At 22.4% G+C, this 25880-nt stretch overlaps 5 protein-coding genes across 7 annotated transcripts in view; 1 reads left to right on the top strand and 4 right to left on the bottom strand.

The window, feature by feature from the left end:
* Window positions 1-19334, top strand: part of LOC122507695 (pseudouridine-metabolizing bifunctional protein C1861.05) — a 74180-nt gene extending 54846 nt beyond the window's left edge. For all 3 annotated transcript variants that reach the window (XM_043620550.1, XM_043620552.1, XM_043620551.1), the window contains exons 9-10: window positions 18337-18578; window positions 18830-19334. In XM_043620550.1, coding sequence (XP_043476485.1) covers window positions 18337-18578; window positions 18830-19132 — 545 coding nt within the window. In that variant the 3' untranslated portion in view covers window positions 19133-19334. The remainder of the gene's footprint in view (window positions 1-18336; window positions 18579-18829) is intronic.
* LOC122507699 lies at window positions 1926-5484 on the bottom strand. Its single transcript, XM_043620555.1, has 2 exons — window positions 4999-5484; window positions 1926-2437 (listed from the first exon to the last, which is right to left on the bottom strand). Exons 1-2 carry the CDS (start codon window positions 5309-5311, stop codon window positions 2049-2051), a joined length of 702 nt encoding a protein of 233 aa, XP_043476490.1. The 5' UTR covers window positions 5312-5484; the 3' UTR covers window positions 1926-2048.
* LOC122507701 lies at window positions 11998-17060 on the bottom strand. Its single transcript, XM_043620557.1, has 2 exons — window positions 16743-17060; window positions 11998-13638 (listed from the first exon to the last, which is right to left on the bottom strand). The coding sequence occupies exons 1-2, from the start codon at window positions 16876-16878 to the stop codon at window positions 13136-13138; spliced, it is 639 nt and encodes a 212-aa protein (XP_043476492.1). The 5' UTR covers window positions 16879-17060; the 3' UTR covers window positions 11998-13135.
* Window positions 19335-19682: 348 nt separating the features above from the next.
* LOC122507694 (glutaredoxin-related protein 5, mitochondrial) lies at window positions 19683-20752 on the bottom strand. Its single transcript, XM_043620549.1, has 3 exons — window positions 20567-20752; window positions 20139-20280; window positions 19683-19959 (listed from the first exon to the last, which is right to left on the bottom strand). Exons 1-3 carry the CDS (start codon window positions 20648-20650, stop codon window positions 19772-19774), a joined length of 414 nt encoding a protein of 137 aa, XP_043476484.1. The 5' UTR covers window positions 20651-20752; the 3' UTR covers window positions 19683-19771.
* Window positions 20753-22136: 1384 nt separating this feature from the next.
* Window positions 22137-25854, bottom strand: LOC122507687 (U3 small nucleolar RNA-associated protein 18 homolog). Its single transcript, XM_043620538.1, has 7 exons — window positions 25586-25854; window positions 25256-25486; window positions 24954-25128; window positions 24638-24823; window positions 24332-24523; window positions 22771-22939; window positions 22137-22694 (listed from the first exon to the last, which is right to left on the bottom strand). Exons 1-7 carry the CDS (start codon window positions 25720-25722, stop codon window positions 22231-22233), a joined length of 1554 nt encoding a protein of 517 aa, XP_043476473.1. The 5' UTR covers window positions 25723-25854; the 3' UTR covers window positions 22137-22230.
* Between the last annotated feature and the right edge of the window lie 26 nt (window positions 25855-25880).

Below are 25880 nucleotides of genomic sequence, written 5' to 3'. Positions count from 1 at the left end.
TTTAAATAATTAAATTCTCGAAGAACTTTAGAAAAATTATTAAAATTAATTGACTTAAAGATGAAGTTTAGTTAGAAATTGTAGAAAATAATTGAATTGCTTAGGGGTTATAGTTCTAATTTTTAGAAATTATTCAGAAGGTTTTAAATTAATTTTTTTAATTTTATTTATTGATTTACTATTTACTCTCTTGAAAAATTTTAATATTTTCTTTTATAGATTTTTATATTTAATTTATTTTTTCATTTTAGATTACATTGTAGTTTCAGTTTAGTTTAGTTTGCATTTTTTAAGGAATTGCTATAATTGCTATGAATAAAATTTTTATTGACAGCAAAATTCTCTAAAAAATACAAGATATTGTAATATTTATTTTTTAATTTGTTTTTTAATTAATTTAATATTCTAACATTTAATGTTAGAAATTTATTTTTTTGCTGCGAGATATTTTTTTTGTCGGAAATATGTCAATTTTTACAGAAACAAAAATTTAATTTCTTGAGTAACAAAAAAAGTGAATGTTAAATTTGCCTCGATGTTGAAATTTACTCGAGCCTCTTCACAGAATTAGTTTCGTAGGAAAAAATTTTCTTCTTTTGTTCGTTAAGTATTTTTCGCACAATAATTAAAAATTTCAAACTTGTATTCCAAAATAAGTCCACAAGAATGAAAAATAATTTCTCTTTTCATGAAATTTGTACTTTTTATTTATTAATGAAAAATTTTAAAATCATATAAGTATGTAAAATCCTCACGTAAAAGTAAATATAAAAGGACTTAAAAAAAAAATTCTACATATAATTGAAGTCATAGAAAGCGACATGTCCTTGCGATTCGTTCCCACATATTTCTTTCATTTAATGCAATGTCAAGTTAAGTAGCACGTTTTTTATTGCATACGTGATACATGAATATATTTATATTCTAAATTCAAATCAAAGATAATTTTCAAGGAAGAGGATAAAAGATTTTCTTTTGTGTTAAATTAAAAACAAGTATTTATTTGTTTATACAAATATTTTTAATTCATATACATATATATTTTACAATAAAAAAGAAAAATACAAATTTTTGTAAATATGGACGGAAAATGTAGATATTTTTCTAAAAAAAATGAGATTCACGTAAAGAATTCATACAAATAATACTTCTCGTATTTTCATTTTGGAAAAAGATTTGCAAACCGAAGTAAAAAATATAATTCCTTAATATTTTGTAATATTATAATATTAATAAGAGATTATAATCTCTTAAAATGAATATTTTTTCAAATTCGTTCGTTTTTTTTCTTTTTGTAGTGAGAATTATAATTCAGTAGAGTGAATGAAGTAAAGTTTATTATTAATTATAAAATTCGCTTCATTTGGTTTTTAATGAATTTCGATTCATTAACTTTGATATTTAAATTTACATGTAACGTTGAATTTAAAATTTAACGTTATCGATGAATTTTAAATTACTGGCGTTCAATATTTTTAATTCACTGACAGAGAATTTTAATTCACTGAAATTTTTTTATTTGTCTGGAATTTTTTATTTTACTTTTATGCTACTGTCAATGAATTTAAAGTTCATTGATTTGCAATAAATTTAAAAATTTCTCAGGGCAGCAAATTAGTCAGTCTTGCTTTCTAAGAAATTGAGAAAATTGTTTCATTTTTAGTTAATATTAAAGTGCACTTTTTGTTTGAATTTTTCAAAAATTCAAAAATTGTATAAATAAAAAAACAACTAGGCACTAGTGTCGTGTATATAAAATTATGTTTTCTTAATTTAAAAACCTACTAGATTAATGGACGGATGATTTTTAAAAAATCTATTTTGCTTAACGGAGATTCTTGATTTTATACAATAGGCACAAACACATCATGAGTTGAATATTCATATCCCTAAGAAGGCACTCATTTTGTATTCTTCGTTTAATCTATAGATTCTTCCTTTTTCTTCTTTATTCCTTCGCAAAAAAAATATTTATTTTGACTCTTTCATTTTTCTCTCAAAAAAAAAATTGTTCGAATCTTTGTCATTTGATTTCGTAATTCTTCTTCTTAAGATTTCGACTCCAATTGAAATCTGGTTTGAGATTCTCGTAAATAATTGCGTTTCTTTCGTTGTATATTTCCTTCGATAATGAAAAGTAATCCGGCAATTAGAATGAGTATTACGCCAATAGCAGCCAAAACAAATGACCATCCAAAATAATTTGTCTCATGACCTGGCATCCAACCGTCTCCATTTCCAAGACTGCCAAAAACAATGACTGCCAATACTCCAGAAACACCTCCAACTAATAATATTAATCCAATTAATAAAATTAAATCGACGTAACGTTTTTGTTCTGGATAACTGCACAATCCGAATAGTAAAATGAGACAAAATGCAACAAAGCACGATACAAAACAGAGAGTAAAAAACACCTGTGTTACTACCATGAATGCTGAAACAAAAAGAAGGACAAATTAGATAGGGGAAAAAAGTTTAATCAGATTATATTTGCTATTATCAAGTCTGCGATTATGAGCAATGAACTATTTAACTCATTTTTTACTCAAATTCATTGTTTTCATTTGTTTTTTCAATTTTTATTTAATTTAGTTTAAATTTATTATTATTTATTTAGTCGAAACTAAAATCACATCTAATTATAATTTTTATTTAATATTTAATTAAAAAGACTTTTGAAGGATCTTTTGTTTGAAAAAGAGTCAAATGATTTATAACTAAAATTTAATCGATAGAAAAGAAAGTATTGTTTTCATTTTTTTATTCAATTTTTATTTAATTTAATTTTGAAGGAATTGTTAGATTATTAATTAGATTAATGAAATATTTTTAATATGGTCTACAACAAAAAACAAATAATAAATCAAATAAAAATTGAATAAAAAAAGAAATCAATATACATTTTTTCCCATCGATTAAATTTTAAAAGATCTTTGATTCAAAAATAGTGAAATGATTTTTTAATAAAATTTAATAGATGGAAATATGTATTGATTTTATTTTTTTTTGTTCAATTTTAATTTAATTAAATGAAGGAAAAGAATATATTTTTCCTGTCGTTTAAATTTTGAAGGATTTTTTTATTCAAAAGCAGTGAAATGGATTTTTTATTATAATTTAATCGATGGAAAAAAATGTATCGTCTAATTTTTTTATTCAATTTTTCTTTAATTTAATTAAGAAAATTTTGAAGTGCTAACTTTTATTTGAAAAATAGTGAAATGATTAAAGTATAAATTTACAATTAAAGAGGAAATTAGAAAAATGAAAACCAATTAAAATGAAATTATAAAACATTCAACAGTCGCTTTTCAAATCTACATTAATTAAAATTTTATCAAGTAACTTATTTAATTAGTGCTTTTTGTTGTTTCGAGAAATTTTATTCTTTTGAAAATCAAATAGAGGACGAAAGTAGATAACTTTTCATCAGACGAGAATATTCTTTTGTAGAAAATGATTTCGTATGATTTTCAAAAAAAAAAGGAAATTATTCGGTGTTGTAAAAAATTTAGGTACAGAAATATAAAAATATAAATGTAAAAAATTAATAGTTTTCAAATTTGGAGTCTTGGAAGAATTTGATTAACAGTTGAAAATATTGATAGATTTTTAATATTTAAAAATATTGAAAAATGAGATTAAATTAAATTTTGAAGAATTTAGATTGTACTAATTTGACAATAATTTAATTCTTAACAAATTTGATGAAAAATCTCCAAATGAAAATTAGATTCAAAAAATACTAAATTATTTTTAGAATGTAATGCTTAGAATTTTTTTTTATTGTAATATTTTAAATCTCAATTATTTTAATATTTTCAATTACATATTTGCAAACATTCAAATATTTACAAAAAAATACATTAAAATTTCATTAAAAATCCAAGTTTTTAGAAATATTAATAAAATTTTGTAGAATTCATGTATTTTTTCGTATTTGTAATTAAAACTCTTCATTTTGTAATATTTTCCAAAAATTCTTTTATTAAATTTAATTATTTTCAAAAAATTCCACAAAATATCAATTATTTGGAAATTTTTCAAAAATTATCCAAAAATATTTTTAAAAAACTAATTTTTGAATTTTTGTTTATCATACTTTCTTAAAATCAATTATTTTGAATATTTTTTGTTATCTTAATAACTTCAAAAAAACGATAGGTAAAGAGTAACAGTTACAAATATTATGTATAAAAAATTGAATTGCCGAAAAACTTTCGAAAAATTATTAAAAGCAATTGATTTAGAGAAGAAGTTTAGTTAAAAATTAAGGAAAATAATTAAATTTTGAAATGGTTAAATAGTTTTAATTTTTAGAAATAATTCAATTTTAGAAGGTTTGATATTGAAAATTTAAAAATTTTAATCCGTGTGAAAAAATAGATGACAAATAATTATTTTACAAAATTATTAAAGTTTTGAATAATTGAATTTAGGAATCAGTGAAAGCTAAGAAAAATATAAAATAAAATATTTTTGACAATTGCGAATAAAATAAACAATTTTTTTCGTATTTTTAATTAACAAAGAAAAAATTACACAAATTGAAGTTTCAAACGATTAAATTTGAAATTGATTGAAATAAACATTTAAAATTTATATTGTCTAAAGTTCAGATAAATTGAAATTCAGATCAATTGAATTTGAGCTTAATGTGGATTTTAGAATGCAAAAGTTAAAAAATCTTTACGATTTAAATTCAGAATCAATTAAGATTCCAATCCAAGAAAGTTTTAACAAAATGAAGATTTATTCAAAAGCATTAATTAATTAAATGATTTTAAGAAACTGGTTTTGATTGGAAATGTTTAAAAAATTTACAAAATAGGTTAAATAGGTAAAATTGACAAAATAGGTGCCAAAATAAAAAAAAAGGTGAAGATCTATAATCCCTGGAATTAGAAACTTCATTGATTTCGTTATATTTAATTTTCCAGAAAGAATATAATTAATAATTTTTTTTTTGTTATCAGAAAATTCCAATAGACTTACGTGGTAACAAAAATCCTCGAATTTCGGAGTAACCAGCAGTAAATGGATCATAAATCCATCTGCATCCGACGAAAAATCGTTTTAATGCATCTGGTTCAATTGGATTTGGTAATGAACGAAAACAATGCCTCCAAAGTCCTAATTGATTGAGTTTCGCGCCTGTGATTCTATAGTCACTGACTAACCATGCAGATGTACAAAATGCAGTGCAAACACACACTAAACCAACAATAAAAACTCCAATTCCAATATTTCCCGATAAACTTCTCTTTTTCATTTTAAATGATTTTTGTGAGACAAAATTTGAAACCATGAAAAAAAAATTGAAATTGTCAATAGAACAAGAACTGAATGGTGTGTGACTATTATGAATAGAAGAAAATCCCACGTGAACCACACCCAGGAGAGGAGGCTATGTTGTCATGAAGCGACCATGTAGTACACTGCTGACACACTCAACGAGTCAAAAGTTACCTAACCTAACCTAATCATATATATGAGCAACGTTCAACGTTTTAAGCATTTTACCATCACTCTCTCTCTCACTCTTTCATAAATACAACAATATATTTTTACAGGATACAAACCCAGGGCCATTATGTTTCTTTCGTAGAGTTCGCGCTCTCTCGCTCGTTTACAAATACAAACAAGATGATCATTGTTCGTTGTACGAGTTATGAGCAAGTTATGCAGAAAATAAGGGGCATTGTGACGACTTACGACAAAACTTGATGTTTGCATGGGTTTACATGTCTTGAATTGAGTATTTTAGAAAATAAGGAAGAGATCGTTAATTAGAAGGCTTATGTAATGTTGGATGTGAATTGGAATAGTATTTTGTGCAGAAATGGTTTTTGCAAAGATTTTCTTTTGGATTGCTCCGAAATTTCTTACTTCGCAAGTAGTTACAATTTTGGAGTAGCTCTTAAAATTTTCTGGATTAATTGATTCTGAATTTCTGATTTATTAGAAATTTCCAGTTTCCATCTTCTGAATTTGATTTCCTGAATTTCTTGAAGGATTTTGAATTATTTCGAAATAGGCTGAGATCTTCCTGAATTAGATACTTTTGATCATCTTGATATTTAAAACATCTCAGAGTAGAATAACTTTTGAATAAATTAAAATTAATAGTTGCGAAATATCAGGAAGATTCTCTGAAATTAAAATTAAATTCAGATAAATTCTGTAAAATTATGGTTTTAAGTTTGTACTTGAACTTCAAAATGTTTTGGATTTGGAAATGAACGAAAATAAAAATTTTTTTTGGCAGTTAATAAAAATTGCAATTACTCGCTGATATTTTAAGTTGTTTCTCAATATACTAAGAGACAAATTAAAATTACTGATATGGTAATTGCTTTTTGTTATTTAATTGTTTTATTTAATTTAATTAACTAATTGTTTTTTTCTGAATCTATAAATAATATTTGAAGTTAATAATTATTTTACATAATAAAATGAAATTAACATAAGAACTTAAATTAAATTATTTCGAGGATTTTGATTGCAATGGCATTGGAAATAATTGAATTTTTAAAAACAAGTTTTGGAAAATAATTAAATTCTTTCCATGAATTTTATTAAAATTTTTAAAAATAATTTAATTTCTGCGAAAATTTTAATTACAATTTTTAAAAATTGAACTCTTTCAAAAGAATTTTGTTTGTTATATTAATTTAATCTTCAAACCATTAAATTAGAGTTTCATTCATTTAAAAAATTCAAAATATTTAAAAAGAAAAATAATTGTTAAAACAATTAGGAAATAAAAAGCAAACAATCCCAACTTTTTTGATAAATATTTTTCTTTTTAAATGTTTTTATTTTAAATAATAACAAAAATTTATTAAATATTATCGAAACATTTGAAAATATTTTAATTCTTTCGAGAAATTTTATTAAAATTGTATTGAAAATGATTGAAAATAATTGAATTCTTCCGATGAATTTAATTATGATTATAATTATATTGAAAATAATTGAATTCTTATACAAAAAATTAGTAACAATTTTTTATTAATTTTGGACAATAATTGAAATCTTTCGAAGAATTTTATTAAAATTCTTGAAAATAATTGAATATCTGCGAAGAATTTTATATTATTCATGATAATAAGTTAATTCTTGCGAAAAATTTCTGAAAAATTTTTGAAAAATTGAATTATTTCGAAGAATTTTATTATTTTTCAAAATTATTGAATTATTTCCATGAATTTAGTTGAAATTATATTAAAAATATTAAAAATAATTTAATTCTTATAAACAAATTTTTGATAATAATTGAATTTCTGAGAAGAAATTTGGTAAAAATGTATTGAAAATAATTGAATTCCCGCAAAGAATTGATTATTTATGAAAATAATTGAATTTTTGGGAAAAATTTCTTTAAAATTTTTGAAAATAATTGAATTTCTTTAAAATTTTTGAAAACAATTGAATTCTTGCAAAGATTTTTACTATTTATAAAAATAATTTAATTCTGGAAACTAATTTTATTAAATTTTTTTCAAAAAAATAATAATTAGTTAATAAGTGAATTTTTTAAAGCTTTTAATCTCAAATTATTCAAAAATTGAAATTGATTGGATAATTTTTATAGTCAGAGTTGCCGCAAACATTTTTTTTTTTATTTTTTCTTGACTTTCCCTAATTTCTAAACTGAATTTTGTCTTTTTTCCCCTGACCCAAAGGAATATTTTGATTCACTCTAAAAATGATTATACAAAAAAATTGAAATTGATATTAAAAAGTTCATAAATTTTGTAATTTGTATGAAATTAATAAATTGAATTCTTCATTTTTCGCTCTGGCGCGCGTAACAATTGCCAGTTATATATTAATTTAATAAATTAAATAGTAGATTTTTTCAGCAAAAAGACTGATAAAAATTTCAATTTCCCTCAGATATTTCAAATTGTTTTTCAAATTGAAATGACTAAAAGTAATTGAAATTTTTCATTTCTTTCTGAATCTGCAAACAGTATTAGAAGTTAATAATTATTTTGCATTGTAAAATTAAATTATTATTATTATTAAAAAAGAAAGAAAATAAAAAAAAATTTAAGAAAGAAAGAAGAAACTGATCAGTGATATAGGCGAATAAAGAAAAATGAAATAATTAATTTAATAAATTAAGTAGTAAATAAAAATGATTACAGATCTAAAATTTCTTCTCAACAAAATATTTCGTTAATTGTAAGTTTTATGAACTAAAAAGATAAACTCTCGCATTTTTAATAATTATACCCATTATCGTGGGATTAGGTAAGAAAATTTAATAAACTCTCACACAAAATTTTTTTATAAACAAGTAAATCCTTTTTTTCATGTTATTTCTGTTCACGAGAGTAAGAAATGCCTGACCCTCATTCATTCAAATTCATATAATTATTAAAAAAATGTTTTTAAGAATTTGGCATTGAATGAACTTCAGACATAATGTACATATATAGGCTTTTGTAATTTCAATGTCGAACTCTTGTGGTGTAGATCATAAATGATTTTAAATTATTCTTTCACGTGTTTGATAATAGGACATCGTATTACTCATAAATTAGTATTACCGTATATCACTATTAAGTGTTATATATATCTGAATTACTCAGGGCGTCTAGTTAATAGTGTACTCACTAGAAGCGAATAGATTAATTATGACAATGCAAGTTACAAAAAAAAAAGAAATAATAAATAAAAGTATACCTTACTTTTGTGAAGGTTCTTCTTACAGGTTTATTCATTATACGCGTTTAAAGAATGATTCAACCATGTGGTTAATGATTACATTATGACAACATTCTCGCTGTTATTTCATTTGCATTTAATAATATGTGAACTAGATTTAGTCATGACAAAAATCATTTCTGGTTCTTTTGCATAGTTTCACTGAAAAAAAAAATGGAAAATAATTAAAAATGACTTTTTTCGACTTTTTCGAGATTTTTTTTAGTAAAATGTGACTAATCGACTTTTTTCACATTTTTCAATTACTTTTCGACTTAAATTTTAAATAGCAGAAATATTTTTTTCTAAACAATATTGTTCACAAAATCATTCTTCTCTTTAGGGGGAAAAAAACATAACATATTCCCGTTTCTTAATATTTTTGTAGGGAATTCTCAATTTTCATAAGGAAATAATATGCATCATTTCTATTTCTTAATTACAATTGCTTTAATAAAATTTAAAGTTTTTTAAAAATAAATGAAAAAAAAAATGTTTATAAATTCTATTTGTCAATTAGAAATTTTAATTGAGAATGAAATTGAAACTTTTAAAATTTTTCGAAAACATCAATAACTTCTTTTTTAAATAAATATTTAATTATAATTATTTTTCCATAGGAATTAAGATTTTTAAAACATGAAAAATCAAACCTTTTTGAAATTAAACAACTTATAAAAAATTGTTATAAAACATGAAGAAATCGATCACTCCGAGTCTTCAACTCGGAGCAATCGATGTCTTCATGTTTTATGATAATTAAAGATGACCGAGTGATAAAATAATAATTTTATATTATAAGACTTTATATAAAAAAAAAATTTTTTAAATTATTTTTTATGAAAATAATTGAATTATTACAAAGAAATTTATAAAAAAATTAGTAAGTAATTGAATTCCTGTGAAATTTTTTATTATTTATGAAAATAATTAAATGTTTGCGTACAATTTTATTAAGATTTTTACAAATAATTGAATTTCAAAGAAGAATTTTATTATTTATAAAAATAATTGAAATTTTGAACAAATTTTTAAAAAAAATTTTAAAAGTATTTGAATTTGGAGAAGAATTTTGATATTTATAAAGAGAATTGAAATTTTGACGAGAATTTAAAAAAAAATTTTGAAAATAATTGAATTTCTGCGAAGAATTTTATTACTTTCGAAGATAATTGAATTTTGCAAAGAATTTTATCAGAACTTTTGAAAATAATTGAATTTCCAGGATGAATTTTATTATTTATGAAGATAATTAAAATTTCGACGAGAAATTTAAAAAAATTTTTGAAATTATTTCTGCGAAGAATTTTATTACTTTGGAAAATAATTTAATTTCTAAGAATGAATTTTATTATTTATAAAGATAATTAAAATTTTGACAAGAATTTTACTACAATTTTTTTAAAATAATTGATTTTCGGAGAAGAATTTTATTATTTATAAAAATAATTGACATTTTTAAAAGAAATTAAAAAAAAGTTTTTAAAATACCTAATTAAAATTTTGCTAAGAATTTTATTAAAATTGTATTCCGGATTGTTTGAAATTGAAGTGTGTGTTGTCAAAATGTGATTTTTTTAAACAATTTTTTTACAATTTTTACAATTTCGTGTTTCTTTTTTGTCGTTTTTTCTAAATTTTCATGCGACTTTTCGTGACTTTTGTTATAAATTTATGCGACTAAAGCGACATTTTTTGAGTCTTAAAGACGATCAGAGCCCTGCCTTAAATTTTTTTCTATTTGAGACAATAATTTACTTTAAATAATTTAATTATTGAATAACTGTCATAAAATTGTAACTTATAAATAATTTAGCAACTAATTTTGATTAAAAAGTCCAAAAAGAATTGAATTTCAAAAGGTTTCAAATTGAAATGTTGGAAAATTTGTATTTTAAATAATTTTAGTTTATAATTCTAAGAAAGTTTGATATTTGTAAAATTTTTATTCAACAATTTTTTTTAAATTAGTTAAATTATAAAAATTGAAAACTTTCCGAATAATCGAATTTTTGTAAAATTGAATTGAAAATATGTGATTTTCAGACGTATTTAAGTGAACTTTCTTTTTTATTTGGAGAATAATGAAATTGTCAAAGAACTTTTTTGAAAAATATTAAAAATAATTGATTTAGTGAAGAATTTTAGTTAAAAGTTCCAGAAAATAATTGAATGTAGAAATTTCTAAAAATAATCCTATGAGATTTTAAATTAAAATTTTTTAAAATTTGTAGATATTTCGAATAGTTTTAATTAAAATTTTTTTGAATATACAATATTTAATTGACAAATTTTCGAATAAATGAAATTTTCGTAAAATTGAATTGTAAAGAACTGGATTTTAGAAATATTTTAGGTGAGAACTTTTTTTCTTTCTTTGAATAATAATTGAATTCTCAATGAACTTTATCAAAAAATTTTAAAATATAGTTGATTCAGAGAAGAGTTTTAGTTAAAAATTTTAAAAAAATTGAATTTAAATCTTAAAAATAATTTTCAAGAATTTGCAGTAGAATTTACATTCAATTTCTTTTTTACAATTTTTAATTGGAATATTAAAATAATTGAATTTTAAAAGGTTTCAAATTGGAATTTTAGAAAACTTGAATTTTAAATAATTTAAAGCAAAAATTCTGAAGAAGTTAGTTTTTATTAAAAAATTTCTATCTAAATTCTTTTGAAATTAGTTCAATTTTTGTATTTACAATATTGAAAAATTTTCAAAGAACATTCACAAAAATTATTAAAAAATAAGTTATTCGGAGAAGAATTTTAGTTAAAAATTCTGAAAAATAATTGAATTCAAATCTTGAAATTAATTTTAAACAAGTTACAAGAGCAATTTTTGATAAATTACTGAATTTTAAAAATTTTGAAAGTGGAAATTTTGAAATTCTTCATTCCTTTATAATAATAATTAAATATTTATTTTAAAAAGACTATTGCATTTTTGAATAATCAGGATCAGGGAATAAGACAAAATTCTTTCTGGAAATCAGAAAAACGTCAAAGAAAATCAAAATCAAATTTTTGTGGCAACCCTGATTTTAAAAGAAGAGAATATTTTTGAATAAAGTAAAGATTTTAAAGAAATTTTGAATAAATATCTTTATTAGAATTCTTTTTCTTGCTTTTAGTACAAACGTAAAATCTTTTTAGTTGAAACAAAATATTATATTAATTGGAGGGAGTTTATATAACATTGTTTCGATAAATATTAATTTTTCTTTATTAAACGTTAATATTTAACAGAAAAAAAATGGATAAGTTAAATAATAATGTTCAATAAATGATTTTATTTAAAAAAGTACAATCATCACTACTTAAAGGCACTTCACTTAGGCTAAATTATATTTACATATGCATTCTCTGTAAATTCATGCTTTGTAAACAATATATAAACACTATCTAAACTGGACGGATTACATTCGTATCAGGCATTCCTATATTAATACATTTTTTTTTCTTCATTAAATGTCGATTACAACTTTAAAAATTACATTTTTATTATTGTTTCAATAATTGTTCGATTTAAAATCTATGCAGATCATATTGACAAGTACAATAGTAAAAGCACTACTCAGAGTGCAAGTGTGTAATTCTGTAATTGAAATAAATTTCAATATTTCATTCGAAATTCTACCTTGTACTATAATTAATTTGAGTATTGTGCACAATAAGATCTATTAAAATAAACAAAACGAACATTTTTTGACAAATCAGATCTAATTTTCTAATAGTTTAGAATTACAGGCCACGGAATTTCTGAAAAGAATTTTTGTATATTATATGTATTTTCAAGAATTTGCAAACAAAATTCTTCAAAAATTGATTTTTAAAAATTTTAATAAAATACTTGAAAGAAATCAATTATTTTCAATTAAATTATTCAAAAATAATTTTTAAAAGATTTGTCTATAGTTATTTTGTATTTTGTTGCAATATTTGGAAGAAAAGTTCGAAAAAGTCATATCCGAGGCCTGGAATTAATTAATAATTAATTTTTATAAAAAAAAGTCATAATTTGTGCTTCTATTAAATTCTTGACATTAAAAAAATGCATACAAACAATAGTTTGTATAATTATATTTTTTTTTCTAAATTTTGTCAAAGCTTGAAACTATTTTCTAAATTCCGATCACTGACGACAAATATTTATTTCCATAGAAAAAATAATTATATGGAAGCACGTACATATTGTAATTATAAAAAAATTATCAAAAAAACAAATATTTAATTTAATTGATTGTTCTTCAATAAATAAATAGACAAAAAAATTGTAAATGTTCCAAGCTTTGATTGAATAAAAGAAATTTGTTAAAAATCACCCTGATTGGTGATGGTAAAAATTTTTAACGCCTCTTAGATTGCGTTGATAAATAAAATGGGACAAAAATACTGTCGATTATAAAATTTATATAGTTGTGTGTGTCTTTTGATCTTCGTTGTACATTCTGTCGAGTTTTCTCCTGTGTCGTCGACCCTCGACGAGAAAGAGAATTCCTGCAGTTAAAACAATAAAACTGCCAACAACTCCCACGGCATATGACCAACCAATGTCATTGTGCTGCCAATTTGGCATCCAATCGCGATAATCGCCACGACATCCGAAAATTAATACTGATATAATTCCAGCGCATCCGGATAAAGTTAATATCGTTCCGTTTGTCCATAAGAGCAATTGATATTTTTGTTGTTGTCGTGAACAGCAACCGTACAGTGCCGTTAGGAAAATTCCAATTAAAAGTAGTGTGAAGCATAGGGTGAACATAAATTGTGTGGCCACGAAAAATCTTGGTAGGAGAATGTCATGTAATATGTAGTATTCTTCTTCGAAAACCCACCAACAATTGTTGAATTTTGTATCGTACAGGTGTTGAGTGTCCATGAAGTCTTCGAAGCATACTTGCCAAAGTCCTGGAAATAACGGGAATATTTTTAGAATTTAGAAAAAAAAAACTCCCTGATTTCTAGACAGAATTGACTTTTTTTCCCTGACCCTAAAGAATATTCTGATTCACTCTAAAAAAATTTTAAAAAATGAATATACACAAAAAAAATAATTGTAAAATTATTTGAAGTTGTTTGCTTTTTTTGTTTCTTAACTTTTTTATTGTAGGTAATTTTTCTTTTCAAATATTTTCAATTTTAAAATTCATGTATTGAAAATCATCAAATTGTTGCAAAGAATTTTATCAAAAAATTTAATAATAATAGAATTCCTTCAAGGAATTTTATTATTTAGGAAAATAACTGAATTCTCGCAAAGAATTTTATTAAAATTTTTAAAAATCGTAATTAAATTCTTTTGAAGAATTTCTTTTAAACTAATGGAGTTTCTTTAATAATTTTAATTGAAAATTTTGAAAGCAATTGAATTTTATGAAGAAAAATTTTATTAAAAGTGAATTGAAAATAATTGAATTCTTGCGAAGAATTTTACTATTTATAAAAATAATTGAAAAGTTCCGAAGAATTTATTAAAATTCTAGAAAATAAATTAATTTTATGTTAATATTTGAAAATTTAAATTCTTTCGAGGAATTCTATTAAAATTGTTTTGAAAAGAATTGAATTTCTGCAAAGGATTTTACTATTTATAAAAATAATAGAATTATTGCGAAGAATTTTACTATTTATAAAAATAATTGAAATGTTTCGAAGAATTTATTAAAATTTTAAGAAATTAAATTGTTATGAAGAATTTTATAGAAATATTTAAAAATAATGAAATTTTTTCGAGAAATTCAATTAAAGTTGCTTCGAAAATAATTGAATTTCTATAAAGAATTTTATTAAAATTAAGTATATTCAAAATAATTTAATTCATCAAAAGAATTTTATTATTTTTTGAAAATAATTGAATTCTTTCAATTTTTTTGACGAATATAATTAAAAATTGCATTGAAAGTAATTTTATTTTTTATCCAATTTTTTAAAAATATTTTGAGAATAATTGAATTATTTTTAGAGAATTTTAAATTCTTGTTGAAATTGAATTTTATGGAAATTTTTGAAAAGAATTTAATTCTTTCGCGTAATTGTATTTAAATTGGATTAAAAATAATTTAATTCCTGCAAAGAATTTTAGTATTTATAAAAATAGTTAAATTATTACGAAGAATTTATTAAAATTTTAGGAAATAAATGAAATTTATGAAAATATTTAAAAATATTTGAATTCATCCGAGGAATTCAATTAAAATTGTTTTGAAAATAATTGAATTTTTGTAATGATTTTAATATTAAAAAAATGATAGAATTGTTTAGAAGGATTTATTAAAATTTTAGAATATAATTGCATTCTTTCGTGAAATTTTATTAAAATTTTTGAAAATATCAACAGTAATAATTAATTTTGTACTTAATAAGTTTACAATTCAATTTTACTAAATTTTAATTTAGTATTTGATAGAATTATAGAAAATAAATTCAATTTCATATTCTGTAAAGTTTAATTATTGATAGAAATGGAAAAAATTTAGGTTTTTTATTAACATTCGTGGCGATTTTTTAAAGTTCATAAAGTGAACAAAAAAAAGTTCAAGGTTAAAATATTTTTAATATTTTTCAAAGGTTTCTGGTCAAAAACCATAATTTTTTGTGAATTCTACAAATTTTATATTTTTACAGTAGTTTGGACAAAATTTCGTGACTTCTCCCTGACCAATGGCAACCATCATTATTTACTTTTTTTATTACAGTAGAACCTCGGTTATCCGAGCCTCGATTATCCGAGATTCCGGATTATCCGAGGCACAAAACATGCTCGGATAATGCGGAATAACTCGGATAAAACGGATCGAGCGACTAAATTTGGAAAATAAATTTTACAAAACCACTATTTGTGATCATTGCATTTAAAATTTCGTCCATTTTTGTCATTTAATATTATTCTAACACTTTAAACACATGAAAAATAATTTTAAATTTTGAAATTTTCATTGGTTCCGTGTTATCCGAGTTTTCGATTATCCGAGGTACCTCTTCCCCACATTACCTCGGATAATCGAGGTTCTACTGTATTACTTTAAAATTAAATAAAAATTTTTTATTTAATCTCGACTGTTTCTGCCAAAAGTTAATGTTAAAATTAATAAAATATTTTAATATAAATTAATTTTATCTATATGTCGACAATTTCTAAATTTTATTGTCATTTATCTAATTTAATTTAATTTTATTTTATATTTACATTTTATTTAAAATTTTTATTAGAAGAGTTTATTTTTAAGTACAAATGCAACTGTTAATTGATGAAGTGAATTTCACAACGTTTATGATCAATGATTGAGTTAAAAAAAATATTTTACAGGGGGAGAAAAAAATGTTTTCTTTATAATTTTTTCTTTTTATTATATTATTATATTACGTAGGTGAAGTTCATAACGTTTAAATTATGATCAATGATTTAAAAAAATAATTTTTCAGAAAGAAAATAATAAACTTGTTTTCTTTAAAAAATTCTTCAAAGAACGTTGAAATACGTTTTTATAACACATTTTATAAAAATTTGCTTTGAAAAATATATTATTATTTAAATTATTCATCAAGAAAAAATACAAAACATTTGAAAACAAAAATTTATAGAAATTTTAACAGGAAAAAATGTTTCTTTTAAATTGTTGATTATAATTATAAATGTTAATTTCGCTAACGTTTAAATTGTTTAAAATGTTGAAAATTAAATTTTTCACGCTTCTATCAAAAGTAATTTAAAGATTTGTTTTTCTTTATTTAAAATTAAAATTCGAAATAATGGATTATAACTTTTAGAATTTTATTAACTTTGTCCCGATTATTTAATGGCTTCTTCGTTAATTAATATTATGGATATTAACACCCAATATTATTATTGAAAATAATAGAAGATATTAAAATAAAATAAAAACTGTTACCAACAGAGGTTTAAAAATTACAAAAGGCATTAAATTTTGGCGAAAAAGAAAACTATCGTTGATAAGATGTAAAACTAAATTGATTAATAATAATTAGAAGAGTGAAAAAATATTAATAATTACCAATTTTTCGAAACTTGGGACTATCTAATTTTCCGTCTGTTTGTAGCCAGTTGGGTGTGGTAAAAGCAATGAGTACAAAAATAAATCCAACCATTGTGAGGCCAATGGCCACTTTTCCAGTGCGTGTCTTTCCCATTTTATCACTTCACTATTTTTTGATATTAAAAATAAAATTGAAACAATTTTGTTTCAATGTTTTCAATTGAATAATAACAATAAACAGTCGACAAACAATGCTTTCATGCAGTTACCTAGTTACTATATCAATGCACTTTTGGAGTAAAGCTGATTCATATCCAGTGTCAGAGTTGGGAAACTTTATACGTTAGAAATAAATTTACCGAAGCGTTACACTTTTTACGCTAGACATAAATTTACATTGAAGACGTTATTCTTTTTACGTTGCGCGTAGAAAATTGTATAATAATAAATTACAACAAAATTATGAAATTAATGCTATTTTTGAATATTCTGATTTTTTAAATTCTAATTTTTACTAATTTTCTATATTTTTTATTCAGGGTTGCCACAGGTCAGGAAAGACGGGGAAAATGAATTGAATTCATTTCAACAAAAAATCTATGGTTTTTGTTTAAAAACATTTTAGAGAAACTTAAAAACTTGAATTCTTGCTGAATTTTTTTTCACCTTTCAAATTTTTGAATTACAATGAATTTTAAAAATAGATTTATTATTTATTTCTGTAAATAATTAAATTCTAGAGTGACTTTTTTTAAAGTTTATTAATTAAAATATAATTAACTCAGAAAATATTTTAGTTACAAACAGTTGTAATTTTCAGATATAATTAAATTTCATTAGGTTTTAAACTAAAATTTATGATTGGTGTGTAAAAAAATTAGTAATAATTATTAAATATATTTATTTGAAAAAAAGTCTAAATTGCATCTAAAATAATTTAATTTTGAAAGATTTTAAACTTAAGATTTTAATTAGTTATTTTAAAAAGATTTCAATTAGAATTTTTTTTTAAAGCTGGAGTGTAGAAAACTTATATTAAAAATGGTAAAAATTAGGTTTTTAAATGTTTTAGTTTTGTTTTTTTCAAAAATTTTGAACTTTTCTAAGAAATTGAAGTTTTTTCAGCAACTGAAATTTTTTTTGAATAATTTGAATTTCGAACAAATCGATTAAATAATTAACTTAAAATAAATGAATTGAATTCGTTGATAATTTTACTGCAATTTTAGAAAATAATCTAGGGAAGATTGACACAGTTAATAATTTTATTTTTAAAATAGGTAGGGACTCTTAAAATTTTTAATTAAATTCTTGCATCTAAAAATTATATTTTCTTTATAATTGAAACTATTTTGCATTCTTTTTTGATAGAATATCAGAAAAAATAAAAATTCTTTCTGAAAATAACGGAAAAGCGAAATCAAATTATTGTGGCAACCCTGTTATTTTAAAACTATACTATTTGTCTAGTTTTATGATTTATTTTATTTAAATTCTCGAAAAATAAATTCTTTTCGTAGAAGAATTATCGAAAAAGTTTTGAATAGTGTGATATTGATTTTTGATAATTTATGTAAAGCGTTTTGTTTACATTACACATTTTTCCTTTTAGTCTGGTACGAACCCACAGACTTTCAAAAAGCGATAAAAATATTTCAAGCCGGATCTCAATGGGAAAAAACTTTACATTTTATTTCTCCAAATAGAAATGAACTTTTAGCGATAGCGAAATATTTTGGAATTCCAATTCCAAACGATGAATTTAAGACATATGAGGCAGTAAAACATGTGGCAGAAAATTTAGCGAAAATTGTTCCAGTTGTAATCACTACTTTAGGATCACTTGGAGTTATGGTGAGATTTGCAATCGATTATAATTAGGTTCATTGCGATTATATTATTTATTTAAAAGTAAATAATATTCTATTTTATTCATCTATGCTATCAATATCTAATTATATTAATCATAATATATTATAATATATTAATAATAATTTATTAATTTCAATAAATTAATTATAATAATTATAAGAATATTATTTATTTTTAAATAAATATTCAACGATATTTTCGTTGTAAATTCAATAATTAAAATTCAAATGTAGGTCAGTCGAAAAGCTGCAGGAAATCGTGCATTTTATGATGAAAGGGGCGAATTAATTTATGATGAGGATATTCAGTCTCGTTTATATAAACCTCATTTACAATTGGATAATATTCCCGAAGTTCATCAAAGTAGTGTCAGTGGTTGTGGAGATTGTCTCGCCGCTGGAATAATTGTGGGAATTTTGAATAAATTCAGTGAAGCCGAGTGTATTTCACTGGGGCTTAAAGCGGCAGCAATTTCGCTCAGATCTTTTGAAGCAGTTCCGCAACAACTTTCGACATTGCAGATCGAAGAGAAATGATTATAATCTTAATCTGGCGCATAATTTTAGTTTGCGACTTTTTAATCTACACTGTGTAAAATTGCAGTGATTCTTTGAATCTATTTTTTATATTTTTTAATTTTTCTCTATTTTTTATCTATTTTTTTTAATTTTTCATCAATTTTTTAATTTTTTATCAATTTTTTTATTTTGATCTATTTTTTAATTTTGTTGTTTTTTACTTTTGATCTATTTTTTACTTTTAATCTATTTTTTTTATTTTCGATCTATTTTTTACTTTTAATCTATTTTTTTTTACTTTGTATCTATTTTTAAATATTTTTTTTATCTACTTTAAAATATTTTGCATCTATTTTTATATCTATTTTTTACGTATAGTTTTAGGTCTATATTTTAATTGTAATCGAACTTATTTTTAACCGAATCGAATTAAGTATTCCAGGGAATAGTTTGTTTATTCTACAATCAATATTTTTGTAATGATTTTTATATGGTGACTTCTTTGTAGAATTTTAGGTATATTGCTGTTAATTTAAAGCATTTGTAGAGAGATAAATTTTTCTGAAAATTCAGGCAACATTTATAGTTTTATTATAACAAAAGACTAAACTATAACACAAGTGGTTCCTTTTTTTTAACAACGTCCTAGACATAATATTACTCTTTAGATTTATTACCATCTAAGTTTTCCTTATTTAAAAGTTCACTAGTTATTCCTACTTTTTTCAATTGTTCCACTAATTCGCCATTCTGATGCATTTGAAGTAGAATATCACATCCACCGACGAATTCTCCATTTATAAATACTTGAGGTATCGTTGGCCAATTTGAAAATGTCTTGATTTCTAAAACGAGGAGAAAAATTAATTAGGTTTAAAAATATTAGAAGAACAGTGTCAGTAGATGGAAATAGGTAAAATTCTTCGTAGAAAGAAATTATCGTTATCTACGTTTGTCAAATTTTTATTGCTAGTTAGAATCAATCTTAAAGTGAATGGGAAAAGTAATAGGAGATGAAATTTACCTTGTCTAAGATCTTCGTCTTCGAGAACATCATGAGCATCGTATTTTACTCCATGCATTCGTAAAATTTGCACTACAGCATTGCTGAAACCACATTTTGGTGCTTCTGGTATTCCTTTCATAAAAACCACTACTTTGTTATGCTGTTTAAAGAAATATTTGTTATATTAGTTGAAAATAGTGTAGGAAATTTTATATTTATTGAAATATAGGAATTTTCAATGTGTATTTCTTATTTCATATTGTATTTGACAATATTTGATATAGCAATTGAAGAATTTGTTCAAAAATGTGCTAAATTAGTTAAATTCATTAAAATACAGTTTTAAAGGAAATAGTTGTTAGTTTTAATAACAGTTTAGCTTTTTTACCGGCGTTTATTTTATTTATTATAAAAAGAGAAAAATGATTGAGTATTTTCCAGTTTACCTTGATTAAATTTTCGATTTCTCCTGTTTTTGTGGCTAAATTACGAATGGCGGTCGATAAACGAAAAACTTTTGACGAAAACATTGTGAATTTTATTATATCTTTTATGTAAAATAATTTTTTTTGTTTAGATTTTTATTGAGTGATTTAACCAGCACATTAGGTTATGTTATTTAAAAATGATAACAGCAGAGTTGGAAAACAAGTCCACAGGGTTGGGAAATTAACCAAACTTAAGCTTTGTTCTTTCGCTTCAATATTTCATAAAATTTTTATTCAATTTATTTAATTTGTAATTTTTATAATTATAATAACATATAATAACAATAATTTTAATGGCTTTCAACTATTTTCAAGAGCTTTAATAAAAATACAATTATTTTCAACAATTCTGACAAAAAATTCTTCGAAACAATACAATTATTTTTATAAATTGTAAAATTCTTTGCAAGAATTCAATTATTTTTGTAAATAATAAAATTCTTCCGAGAAATTCAATTATTTTCAATACAATTTTAATAAAATTTTTAGGAAAAAATTCAATTATATTCAAGATAATTTTAATAAAAATTTTTCTATACAATTCAATTGTTCTCAAAAGTATTTAAAAAAACATTCTTTGTAAATTTTAACTAATTTCAAAATTTTCAATTAAAATTACTTTAAAAAATTAAATTATTTTCACGAATTTTAATGAAATTCTTCAAATAAAAAATGTAATTATTTAAAAAAAACTCTAATAATATTGTTTAAAAGCATTTAATTTGCTATGAATAATTTTAATATAATTTAATAGAAAAATTATTAATTGCAATTAATAATAAACACGATTATTTTAAAAACTTAAAAAAAATTCTTTATAAAATTCAATTACTTTCAAAATTTTCAGTAAAAAATAAAAAAAATTCCATTATTTTCAAGAAAATTGAATTAAATTCTTCAAAACAATTCAATTATTTTAAAGAATTTCAATAAAAATCTTGCCAAGAATTAAATTATTTTCAATAAAACTTTTTCGAAAAAATTCAATTGTTGAAAAAAATGTTGATAAAAGATTTTTGAAATGAATAAAATTATTTTCAAATTTTTTTGTACTTTACAAGAATTCAATAATTTTCAGTAAATCGACAAATTAAATAATTTATGAGAATAATTGAATACTTGAATATAATTTTATTAAAACTTTTTTAAATAATTGAATTTTTGCAAAAATTTTAAAAAATAAGTAAATTTTTTAGAAGAATTTTATTAAAATTGTATTTAAAATAATTGAACTCCTGTGAAAAATTGAATTATTTTTTAAAGGAATTGAATTTTCTTGGAGAATTTTTACAAGATTTTTAAAACTAATTGAAATTTTCGAAGAAATCAATTAAAATCGTATTGAAAATAAGTTAAACCCTGTTTAGCTTATTGATATATGATTTTCCCAGAATTTAAATTATAATTAAAAATTAAGAATATAAAAATATTTTTCTAGAATTAATTTCAATTATAATTAAAAATTAAGAAAATAAAAATTTTATTTCGAGATTAAATTTCTCCTAGAATTTAAAGCAATAAAGTAAAGTTTTGTTTAAAAATATTTAATTCCAAAAAAATTTGTACACATTGTTTTGAATTATTGAATTTCAATAATATTATTTACATACAAAAAAATATGTTCAATAATTTCCGTAATGCTTCAATCTGTATAAATAAGCGTGACCCTGATTATTTGATACACCCAAAAAGCCACTGTTGGGTGAAAAGTCGATAGCCAATGGATTCCATATTTTTGTTTGAAATGTTGGAAAATTTGCAAATACTGTGAACGATGGTATATGGACTAATTTAAAGGCATTCTTCTTTTTTGACGAGGCAATTGCCAATATTTCCGATGTTGGATTGAATTTTAAACTTGTAATAGAAGTAACTAAGTTTGTGATCATTTTTAACGGTTGTGGATTTTCCTTTGCAAGCACTGTGTTTGTATCGTAAATATTAACAACACCCTGTTTACTGCCAGTTGCTATAAATTGACCACTTGACGATGTTGCTATCGAAGCTGCACTTAAGCAACCGTCATCAATCGCTCGATGAAGGCACATATTACTTCTCATGTCCCATACATACATTTCGGAGCATTCTGAAATAGAAAATAAATTTTTTAAAAATTATTTAAGAGTAAAATGTAAAAAAAAGTTTAATCGAATTTTACTTACCTCCGTTCGTGATTAATTTTTGACTGTCCGGTGTGAAGGCGAGGGCGTTGCATTTTTTGTTCATTTTGAACGTGTGAATAATCTCTTTTGTGACACTTGATAATAATTGAATGTCACCCAATCTGCCGCAAATTGCTATGTATTTTCCATCAGGAGAAACTTCAAATTTCTATTTCAAACAAAATGTGTTTAAATTATTCGAAATATTATTTTATTAAATTGAATTCAGAGTTGCCACATAAATTTAATTTTCTTTTTCCCTGATTTCAAGATAAAATTTTCACTTTTTCTCTGACCCTAAAGAATATTATGATTCACTCTAACAATTATTAGACACTCAAAAAAATGTTCTATTTACATTTATTTACGAATTTCCCGAATTTTCTTAATTGTAAAATTATTCAAAAACACCAATGACTTCAATTTCAAATACATATTTAATCATTATTTTTCCATTTTCAAAAATTACAAATTTAAACGTTTTTAAATTCAATAACTGATAAAAATATTATTGTGAAACATGACGAAATGGATCACTCCTTTTTTTTAATAATTAAAGATGACTGAGTGATAAGACCAGTATTTTATATTATAAGAATATTATTACAGTAACACTTTCAAAATTATTTTCATCATTTCAATTCAATTATTATTTTCTACAATTTTAAAAAAAAATTCTTCTGTAAATCAATTATTTTTAATAATTTTTGAAAAAGTTCTTCTTAAGAATTTTCAAATTGTAAACAAATGTTTATATAATTCTATTTTACATGAAATTTCGATTATTCGGGAATTCTTCAATTAAATATACATTAGTAAATAAAAACTTGATATAATTTTTAAAAATTTTCGATTTATCTTTTTGAAGAAAATTAGTTCCATAGAATTTTTAATTAAAAGTATGAAAAATTCAGATTTTCAGAGATTTTAATCGTAGAATTAGAAAATTGGAGGAGAATTCAATTATTTAAATACAAACATAGATAATTTATTGAATAATTGAATGTTTCTTAAAATTAAATTCTTATACATAATTTCATTAAAAATTTTTAAATAATTGAATTCTATCAAGGAATTCGACTAAAATTGTATTAAAAATATTTGAAATTCTGCCATGAGTTTTATTATTTATGAAAATAATTGAATTATTGCGAAGAATTTTATAAAAAAAAGTCTCAAACAATTGATTTTTTTCAAAAAAAAATTTATGCAAATTCTATTTTTAATAATTGAATTCATATGAAATTTTTATTTTTTTGAAAAATAATTAAATATTTGTGTAGAATTTTATCAAAATTTTTATTTAATAACAAATCTTTTGGGAAATTTTATTAAAATATTAGAATATTAAAAATCATTGAATTAATTAATTTTTGAAAATAAATGAAATTTTCCCATGAATTTTATTAAAATTTTTGAAAACAATTTTAATTTAATTTTAATTTAATAAAAATCCCTGGCCTGTGGCAACCGTGGAATCGTTTGAAAATTGCTTTTTAGACTACGATCTTTTTTAATAATTTTCGATTAATTGATAATTAATAATTAATTTTTTACCAACCTTCATGTTTGTTATTCCGTGAGGTAAAGGAACTTTACGTGTACTACCGCTGATTAAATCGTACGTGAAACAGTGGGCAAAACTCATAGAACCGACAATAATTTGACTCCCGTCTTTCAAAAATCTAGCTGTATTTATGGGAAACTTTTGGAACTTTAAACTGTGTAGTTTATTGTTTTCTTTACCATCGATCTGGAAAATTATTAAATTAGTAAAATTATCTATACAACATTTTTTCTACTATATTTCGTTAATGTTTTGCCAAATATTTTATATTTTGCTTCTATTTCGTTGACAATATTTTACCTCAAAAAGTGAAAGAACTCCTGATGATCCAGCAACTAATGAAACCGTGGAAGTTGGATGAAACTGTATACTTGATATATAAGGTCCTTCTGTATGAGTTTTTCTATTAATATCAGTCACAGCTTTTAATTCTATTGTACCTTTTCGTAACTTTTTGCTTTTTGTTACAATCGTATGATTACTATGCTGAAAAAAGAAATATAATTAGAATATTTTTAATAATAGTATTTTTATCTACTAAAAAGATAATTTTAAAATCAGTTTTTAACTTTAAAACATTAACAAAAAAATTATTTTCAAGTTGAAAATGACCTACTCTTAAAATTTCACTATCTGAATCATCGGAGTCGACTTCTGTTTTCTTATCAAGCGAAGCCCATTTGGGCTTTCCGTAAATTTGCTCGAACTTTTTATTTAAATGCTGAGTGTACTTTTTTTCTTGTCCTGCTTCTTTTAGCTTTCGATTTTGCGCTTGGAAAGCATCTTCGACCCTTTAAAAATACAATTGGTTAAAGTAAACGATTGGAAAAAATAAAATAAGAAGAACTATTTTATATTTAATAAAGAACTATTTATATAAAATATTTGTATAAGAAATAATAATTTTCTAATACTCACGAATATTGATTATCGTCCTCGTCCACCCAGGCTTTTCGTTTTTTATTCGGCGATTCGTAATCATTATCATCATCATTATCCGAATCAGAAATTTTAGAATTTTCCGAATCACTGTCTTGAAGGCTTTTTGTCTCCAATTTATGTTCATCTTTTACTGTATTTTCAGTGTCATCTTCTCCCAAAAGATTTTCTATCACATCATTCGCGTCACCGAAAACAGCTCTTTCCAATCTAATTATCATTTAAATTTCAATAGACGTTATTAATATAATTTTAGAAAGTCATGCAAAATTTAATATTTCTACTAAATAAAAGAAAATTATCACAAACCTGGCCTCCTCTTCCGAATCATACATAGTTTTATATTTTTTTTTCGTTAAGGAATTTGATCCTTGTTGTTGACGTTCCTTCAACATTGATGAATTATTCGAATTCTTTCGCGATCTCTTATTTTCATTTGCATTCATATTTATCTTTTACACGATACTTAATAAACTTTACACTTTTTATTTAATGTGAAAATTAAAAGAAATACTTTTGTAAACAAAAAGGGACTTTTACACGTGTGACAGTAATTTTTTTTGAGGTTAGAACATAGAAGCAAAAAAACATTAAGGTTCATTCA

This window comes from Leptopilina heterotoma, unplaced genomic scaffold (assembly GCF_015476425.1).
Source record: "Leptopilina heterotoma isolate Lh14 unplaced genomic scaffold, ASM1547642v1 Lhet_51, whole genome shotgun sequence".
NCBI classification, from domain to species: Eukaryota; Metazoa; Arthropoda; class Insecta; order Hymenoptera; family Figitidae; genus Leptopilina; species Leptopilina heterotoma.
Note: the sequence above shows the minus strand (reverse complement) of the source record. Positions and strands in the feature narration are given on the sequence as shown.